At 35.5% G+C, this 9,251-nt stretch overlaps 1 protein-coding gene across 1 annotated transcript; it reads right to left on the reverse strand.

The window, feature by feature from the left end:
• Positions 1-1,949: 1,949 nt before the first annotated feature.
• Positions 1,950-9,050, reverse strand: LOC110025489 (FAD-dependent urate hydroxylase-like). Its single transcript, XM_020725995.1, has 6 exons — positions 8,945-9,050; positions 7,193-7,339; positions 7,030-7,098; positions 6,774-6,939; positions 5,917-6,145; positions 1,950-2,601 (listed from the first exon to the last, which is right to left on the reverse strand). Exons 1-6 carry the CDS (start codon positions 9,007-9,009, stop codon positions 2,066-2,068), a joined length of 1,212 nt encoding a protein of 403 aa, XP_020581654.1. The 5' UTR covers positions 9,010-9,050; the 3' UTR covers positions 1,950-2,065.
• Between the last annotated feature and the right edge of the window lie 201 nt (positions 9,051-9,251).

Raw genomic sequence — 9,251 nt, forward strand, 5'->3', positions numbered from 1 at the left:
AAAACCCTCATTTTGTCATAAAAAGAAAAGGTATTAGCTCATTTCTTACATTGAAATCATAATTGGAATGAGGTTTGTAATAGGGTTACACTTGAAAGATGTGAAAAGCGTTGCCCTAAAAATATATGGACAACCAACTCTTTATTCTCATTAAAGATAGAATAGTTAAAAAATGAAAAAGAGTGTAAAAATAACATAATTAAATTGATATGACAAAAAAAAAATAAAAATAAAAAACAAAAAACAAAAAAAAACAACACTCAAAGTATCGTTTGAGCTTTCTATTTCCACAATAGGTTGATAAACTATGCTTGAAAATTTACACTTAAGAATTGTGGGGGCTTTTAAAATGCTTGACAAATCCCTAGTTAGGGTAGACCTTAATGGGTAACAAGACCAAGATACTATAATATAAATATGTAAAAAAAACAAAAGGACACATTGAAAATACATTCATAAATTTCCCTTCAATGCTTAAAAAGACCACTATGGCTTATTTCCAGAGTATCTACACTTCCAAGAGGCGCAAGGCCCAACAATAGTTAATTATATACCAAGCATTTGATTAAAGAAGTATAGTTCCATATCTTAAATTCAACATAAAAAGTGTTATAAGCTGAAATTCCAGCAATGAGAGACTGATTCAAATGGGGCAATTAAACACAGGAGCACGTTAGAGATGAAACAACCTAACATGCAAATATGCAAGCAAAACGTTCACTCACTAATGGTTCAAAATGACAAATTGGTCACTGAGCATGAGATAATTGCATTAAGAACACAATCAGTTCTTAATATTGCTGATGTAACAAGCCTCTATCCCACTAAGTGGGGTCGGCTACATGAATCATTTTTCTCTATTATCTTCTACTGAGTTTACATATGATTTAAAGGATTCATGTCATGATTTTTCGACAAGAATTTTATGTTGGGGGTTGACTACCAAACACAACCCTTCATTTTCGTATTTGGGACCTGGCAATGACAATGTTAAAATCTAAATTAAAAGTCATAACATAAATAGCCTTGGATTCAAAAGGGCAATCAAACACGGGAGTAGATGAGAGATGAGGCAACATAAAAAACAGAGATAATTAGAAAATGGCAGAGGATAATGATACTCCTCAAAGGGTCCGAATGACAAATGATCAATTGAACTGAGCAAGAGAAGAATGCCTGAGAGCACAACTACAATTCTCTTTTTGGATGAAACAGCTTAAAAAAATGAGGGACTTGCAACATCACAAAGGATGAGGTTAAAATTGTGGATCTTATAATCTACAAGGAGAAAACTGAAAAAAGAGGGGAACAACTCAAAATTAATGATGAATGTGGGTGGAACTATAGAGATAGGTTTTGCATTTCCTCAACTAGAGAGAAATGCATATAATGAACTCAATACCTTATGCGGGCTAAATGGCTTAATTTGAGAGTGAGAATCATCACACTGCTTGATGGATACATTCCTAAATCTAATGCAAATAAAGGAGCCATGCAAGACTAGTTTTCCACTCATCAAATATGATGCTTATGGTGAATTATGAATGCATAGTTTTCCACCCACCAAATATGAATTATAAATCCTTATATTACATCAAGGGAAATACCCATAATCTTATGTATGCATAGATTTAAACTAATATCATCTAGTCTTAATGCTAATACAAAATGGGCTAATGAATATGGAGAAAATGAGTTTTACAATCTTATCCTACAAGCAAGATGGCTCAACATGCACATGTGATTCACAATGCAAATGGTAATGCAATTTTATATAAATCTACAAAAGGCATCTAAGACTGATATCATAAATGAGTGTTGAAAGTCGTTCGTCAACAGGTTTGGAGTTTAAAATCCAGGAAATAACCGGTATTATGATACAAAAATCTAAAGTAAACATCAGAAAGGGGAAAAAAATCATCAAGAAATGATGAAGGAAAAAAAATTTAATAGCGTCCATTGAAAATTCCACAACCAAACAGCATAACATGAAATCCTCAAACACATTTCACCAATATACAAATATTTACCTCCCAAAACTTTAAAAATACCGCATGAAGAGTTTTCATATTTTCCCACAATCAAACTCAGTTTTCTTAAGAAGCAACCTTGCCAAAATCCCAGCCAAGCACTTATCCCTTAAAAATCTCATAACAGCTCCTTCGTTCTGCTGCATTAAACCAACAAGATAAGCAGTAGCAATAAGGTCAAAGCTCCTCCATCTCCTCTCCTTCGCATACTTCTCCAAACTCTTGTCAATGATCATATACTCTTCTTCCTCAGTCTTGCAAAGCTTTCCTGCAAGAATAGCTTCACCCAAGCTTCGAGCAAGAACAATGGCGTCTTCGAGTGCAGAGCATCCTCCTTGGCCAATATCAGGGGTCATTGGGTGAAGTGCATCTCCAGCAACAGAAACATTGCCTTTGCTGATATTTCCAATGAGTAAATCAAAAGGCCATCTGTATCTCAGTGGAGAAGAGACTGGTTCACTCATTTCACTTTTCTCTATGACTTCGATGATTTTCTCGGGCAGCTTTGATTTGCGCATTTTACTCAAAATTAACTGTTTCATCTTGCTAGCATTTTCTTCAGCTTCTTTGTCTGTGGAATGGAGAAGAGAGGACTTTGCAATCTATGAGTTCAACTATTTATTTTTTCTTAAATTAAAGAAAATATAAATATATGTCAAGCCGACATGGCATGATCAATGAAAAGATCGGTCAGCATATGCCGCTAAAATTAAGGAAAAAATTGCTCCTAAAGTGTCCAATTTACAAATTAACCCTCGGTTTGCTTGAAAATTGTGTTCTACACAGATTATGAGTATTACAAGAGATATTTATGTATTAAATGACACTAACTTGTGTGGGAAGTGTTCTGACCTAGAAGTTGTTAGAAGCATCACATGTTGTCATAAAAAGAACTCGCATTGGCCCGCTGTTACATTGCAATCTTATATGGGACAGTGTTTGAAATAGTTATAAGGTGCAAGATAATGTTTTTAGAAGTGTGCTTCACGAGTAAAGCAAAGCGAAGCGCATGACTCCCGCTTCCTTCGCTGAGTCACAGTTCAAAGCGTTGAAGTTAATTTGTAGGCTTTTTTATAATTTTTGAATTTTTAATTATTACAACAAACTAGTAGAAATTCTCCAAAATTAACTCATGAGACTGCTCAAAAAGAAGACAGATTGACGGAAGTGATCCAGGGAGATAAGACTTAAATTTTATCAACAATTAGATGAAAAATGCATATGTTTTACTCGGATTAAAGATGTTATTTCATATCTCAAATTCAACATAAAAGGTGTTTCCAAGTTGAAATCATAGCAAGAGTCTCAGATGCAAAGGCGCAATCAAACACAAGTTGCATGCGAGATAAAGCAACATAACATGCAAAGATGCAGCAAAATGCGATTAGACTGACCATGACAAGAATGTTGGAGAGTGTAACAAGGTCTTACCATTTTAGAGACTTACCAGAAGGAGAATGAAAAAAAAATCTACTGCACCAAAGAGGTCAAAAGTGCATAACTTACAATTAAGGGATTGTTCAAACGAGAGAGGGATCAATTCTAACACAGTTAGGGCTGTCAAAAAAGCTCGTTGTTCGCGAACAGTTCGTGTTCGGTTCGTCAATGAGTTCGTGTTCGATTCGTTCGATAAGTAAACGAGACAAACGCGAACAAATTTTTTTCGTTCGGTTAGTTAAACGAACCAAACACGAACAGTGATGCGTTCGTTCGTGTTCGAATCGTTATTGTTTGAAATATAAAATAATATAAAATAATTATATATAAAAAATTTATTATATTCTAAAACATTAAATTTTATAAATTATAATATATGATAAAATAATAATAATAATATATTAATATACTATAGTAGTAATATACTAATATAGATATTGTATATTTATATAATATAAGTTATATAATTAATATATAATATTATTTTTATATATTAATATTAGGGATGTCAAACTGGCCCGTTGTTCGCGAACAGCTCGTGTTCGGTTCGTGTTCGGCTCGTTCGTTAAGAAACGAACACGAGCTTATTTCAAACAAACTAAATTTTAAATGAACCGAACACGAACACAAGCTTTGTTCGTTCGTGTTCGGTTCGTTTACACCCCTAAACACAGTTGGTGGAACTAACGGAGTTGATCCATGAGATAGGGCTTACATTTCCTTAACAATTAGAGGAAAAATGCATATATTGAACTCATAATATCCTATTGGAGGTAAATGTCTTGATGTGATAATGGGAATCACCACAACACGGAATAAGTACCCTCCTAAGTCTAATGAAAAAAAAGGGGTATACGAGACTATTTTTCCATCTACCAGGTAGATACACAAGAAGACTTATGAACCAACCACGAAATTTGGGTGGCATGGCGATGTTGACAATCATATATATATTTCACAAGAAGAATCGATTGGACATAAGGGTAACAAGCAAACGATGAATACTATAGCATTCTATTAAAAGGATTGAAGTTGCATAAAGAGTATCCGTTTAGGATCGAATGGAGAAACTACGGAGAAAAAGATGAATCACTAATGCGGCGAGCGTGAATCAAATTTGAATCACCTCAACCATTTTTGAAAATAGTTCAAACGAAGTCCAATTATAAAATGGACTACACGAGTGAGTGTAGAATACCAAAATTATCTAAGAAGAGACCTTCTACGATCAAAATAACCAAACAAGACGAAAACGGAAAGCAACCGTCACGAAACATATAATTCAGGCCCATATCATCCCGACCATCAATAAATTCTCTCAGACGATATCTGATCGCAAAATGAACTGCACGAGCACATCCCAAATGTAGAATTTTCCCAAGAAGGACACCCATATTATTAAGCATTCGGACATGACCGACTAACAAGCAAATCAAGACATAGATTAGAATTTATAAAATAAAAAAACCCTTCCCATTCCTTCCCAGCCAGGCCATTGCCCAACCTTATATGCTCCTCCACCTCTTTTCTATCCAACGAGAGCTCTTCAAATCACCTAATAAAAATAATAATAATAAAGTAAATGGAGCCATTCAAATCCAGACGGTCCTAGTAAGGCTCAAAATTACGTTAGAGGAACCTAAGATAAAAGAGCCTCAAAAGGTCACAAAAAGCTGAAAGAACTAACAAAAATAACTTAAATTCAAATAGAAAGTTCATCAAAGAAACTTTTTTAAAAATTAACTAATGCTTTTTTATTTTAATCAGACCAAGATGAATCAGTTTGAGGCATCCTAATCCTACTGGAAACCGAGTCCAAACAAATAAACATTGTGTCATAAATTTGAATACAAATAATTTAGATATGGGCACTAACAATGTTAACAAAAAAATTAATCTCTAACCACTAATATGAGGAGAAAATAAATTCATTATACTGGCTTTCCATGATTAGTGGGAGTCCAGGTGAAGAACCAATAAATGTTTCTTTCAATCCAAGTCAAAAAAACCCTTATCAAAAGAATGCTGAGCCGATATCTATTTAGCCATAAAAGAATTTTGAGCCTAAAGGAGACACATCTAAAGGGGGCCCACTCGGGTCCAAATGCTCCTAACAAGGCTCAAAATTACCTAAGAGGAACCTAAGATCAAAAATTCTCGAAAGGTCACAAAAATCTGAAAGACCTAATAGAAGCAACTTACATTCAAATAAAAAGTTCATCAACGAATCTTTCTTACAAATTAGCTTAAGCTTTTTTTATTTTAATCAAACCCATATGAAGCAGTTTGGGGCATCCTAATCCTACTGGAAACCAAGTCCAATAAAATAAGCATTATGTCATAAATTTTAATACAAATAACTTAGATATAGGTACTAACAATGTTAACAAAATGATTAATCTCAAACCACTTTATATTTAGAGAAAATAAATTCATTATTCTAGCTTACCATGATCAGTGGGAGTCCAGGTGAAGAACCAATAAATGTTTCTTTCATCACAAGTCAAAAACCCTGATCGAAAGCCTTCTCCAGAGTATTGCAAGAACTCATGCTTGAAGCCATGCCCTTGAGGAAGCACAGCAAAGCCTCTAGTGGCTAAGCGTTTGGAAAAGGTAGGCTTGCTAAGTCCTAGCCATTTTGATACCACTGAGTTCACACCATCACATCCCAATAAGACCTACATGAAATTTAATAATAAGTTACTTGTGAACTTAACAAAAGCAAGTTTTGCCTGGCTTGAATTCATCTGATTTAATTACAAATCATCTTGAATTTGAGCCAAACAAGTTTGGAATAAGTCTATTTTTTACCTTGTACATTTGTTATATATAGTATAACACATTATGATCCATTTGAGACTAATGCTGGAACAAGAATACCTAGATGTCTCCTAAAAGCCCAAAAAATGACCCTAAGTTAAGAGTTTGATGGATTTATCAAATAAATGATGGACAGTACTCACAAAATAAATCAAAACATCACCTCGAACTACATCATCTCGAATGAAGTAATGTCAAATCTGAATAAGTTTAGTTTTTGAATTATTTGCATACATACATATATACATATATATAAATCCTGACACATCATAATCCTCTCTACTAATCTCTACACATAAATCTTCTGAAGGTAGTATTTTATCATCATCTAATTCTTCATTAGGCTCTATTAGTTTCATGCATATGGCACCTAACAGCATTCAAAAGCTACTTGCCCTGAGATTAAACATAATACTCTTTAAATCAAGCTGCCCAAACAAAACAATAAGTCATTTTTCTTACACACGTGAGCACACAGAACATCACCTTAGTTTTGAGAGAAGATCCATCAGCTAAGTGCAGGAGCTTCAAGTAGCCATCCTCTTCGATTCCAATCACTTTGGAGCAGTACCTTATTGTGCCTGGAGGCAGTTCCCTTGCCAAAGCCTCAAGAAGCAAGCTTCTCCTCAAGCAACGCACTTCCAGTTCTCCCCTGCAACAAACCAAAGCCCCAATCATCATCACTATGATCTATTTCTTATCAAAACATAGTTACCAGAAGCTATTAAAACCAAAAACTTACCTTTTCCCCTGAGCTGAAAAGAGGATCTGAGCAGTCATGCCTCCAGAAGAGGCAGAGTTTGCAACGATTCTGTGCAAAAATTGTAAGATTATATCAGAAATGGACGATAATGATGGCGAGGTGAGGAGTTGTCGATTGCTAGGGTTTGGGATGATAAGGTTACCGTTGGAGGGGGAGATGGGTTTGGCGCAGCGAGTCGGCGACACCCAGGACATCGAGGGCTTTCCAGGCGTTGGCCCATATGGTGAGAGCGAAGCCGGAAGCCCTGAGCGAATCGGAAGATTCCAGGACCAAGGTTCTTATCCCTTTTCTGCGCAAGCGGATCACGAGGATCGAGTTAAGAAAAAAAGGGTTTTAATATGTGGCACTTCAAAGAATTTAAATATCTCCCACCTAAACTTCTTCGATATTTATAGATAAAGGGATTCTCTCTCCCTCGTGTCACTTTCTCCGCTTCGGCATCTTTGAGTTCACCGGAGTTGAGAACTCCACAACCGCGGCAGCGGCAAATTCCCTATCTTCATTTCCACTCCTGCTCGGCGAAGTCGCTCCTACAGTAGTTTTTCAGCATTTATTAAGCAGGGGGCTTTAGCCGGAGAGACTCCCGGAACAGGAAATCTGCCGCCGCCATCGTTGAGTTATCAACTCCGGCGAACTCAAATGAGTCGTATGCACTGGATAAGCAATCTCTTAAATTTGTGTGGTGTCCGGTCTCAATTGTTCACCCCTAAGATATATTTGGGTGGGTACTTAAAAAAAATAAAAAAATAAAAATAGGACTCATCAAAATACACATTTATGGTGAAGAATGGTATAAATCGGGCAACTCATGCATTTTTGCATGTGTTTTCCGTATAGAATAATTTCTCTTGAATAAGACTAATGTCTTCTAAATTTAAGGGTCTGCTTGGGGCGGCTGTAGCTTATTGAATAATATGTTGATAAGCTAGATGCAGTGACTATTACAAATTTATATTTATTTGGAAAAGTCAGACCGCTGCCAGAAAGCTGTCACCGCACATATCTAGACGCGGTTTGAAAATGCTACTTTCAGCATTATCAAAACGCATAAGCTGTCAAAACGCGTTTTACCCAAACAGGCCAAGTGTGATTTCAAAACGTCACCGCACCAAATAAGCTGCCTCAAACGGAACTTAAGTCTTCTGAGCTAGGTAAGTGCAATTTGAGCTCTGTTGAGCAACTGTGAAAGCATGAACGGGTGACTTTTGGGCTTTATATGAACAACCTTTTGAGCCTCGAATCTATAGTTCTTAACCAGTTCACCGAAGACCCCTGGGTTGCTATCATGATATAAACACACAACTTCAAGGAGCATGACTAAGAATTTAAATTCAAATCAATTATTTTTAGTATTAATTATTTAGATTTTTACCCTTTTACTATTTGATTTTGTTCAAATATCTTTTCATTAAAGTTATGATTTAGCTATTAGCACAATTTTCTTATTGTGAGTGTTCTAATAAGTTAAATATTCTTATTATGTCTATGTTGTGACATGTCATATACTTAACAACTACTACGACATCACTATATCAAAAACCTCTTTTAAGACAATTGGAAAACTTTAATATCAAACACATACAGGCAACATTTGCCCTTTTAGTTGAAATTATAAGCACTCAATCAACATTTTAAGACAACTTACATATAACATTAGTCCCTGAATTAAACTTAAAACAAAAAAAAGGTGTATTAGTAGCGGGGCAATTACAATAGCATGCAACACTATTTCAAAATTAACTACTTAGAAAGGAGAAAATATTTCGTCTGGACACTGCACATCCAGATGGATACACCTCATCGACAGGCAACGTGATGACCGGTATTTGACCGTCCGAACGTAATATGTTTCATACTCAAAATCTAATTAAAAGAGCACAGGCGAAAAACTCACCGGTGGAGACCGAGGGCCGTTGCAAGCCCGGCGATTCCTGCTCCAATGATTACTACTTCCTCCATGGCTTCAGAGAGAGGGAGACTACAGAGAGTATTATGTAGAAGATAAGAAAGAACAATTTACAGTAAGACAAAGTGATGACATCAGTGCTTATGCTAGAAGCACTCTCAGCCATGTTGTAGCCATGCTGTAATTAATCAGCAAATTATTTTATGCTCTAAAATAGTTGCATATATATCACTTAAATCTTATGTATTTACATATCTGACATCTAAATTTTAATTTTTACATACAAGCTATATTA

The sequence above is a fragment of the Phalaenopsis equestris genome, unplaced genomic scaffold, assembly GCF_001263595.1.
Source record: "Phalaenopsis equestris unplaced genomic scaffold, ASM126359v1 Scaffold000301, whole genome shotgun sequence".
Lineage (NCBI taxonomy): Eukaryota > Viridiplantae > Streptophyta > Magnoliopsida > Asparagales > Orchidaceae > Phalaenopsis > Phalaenopsis equestris.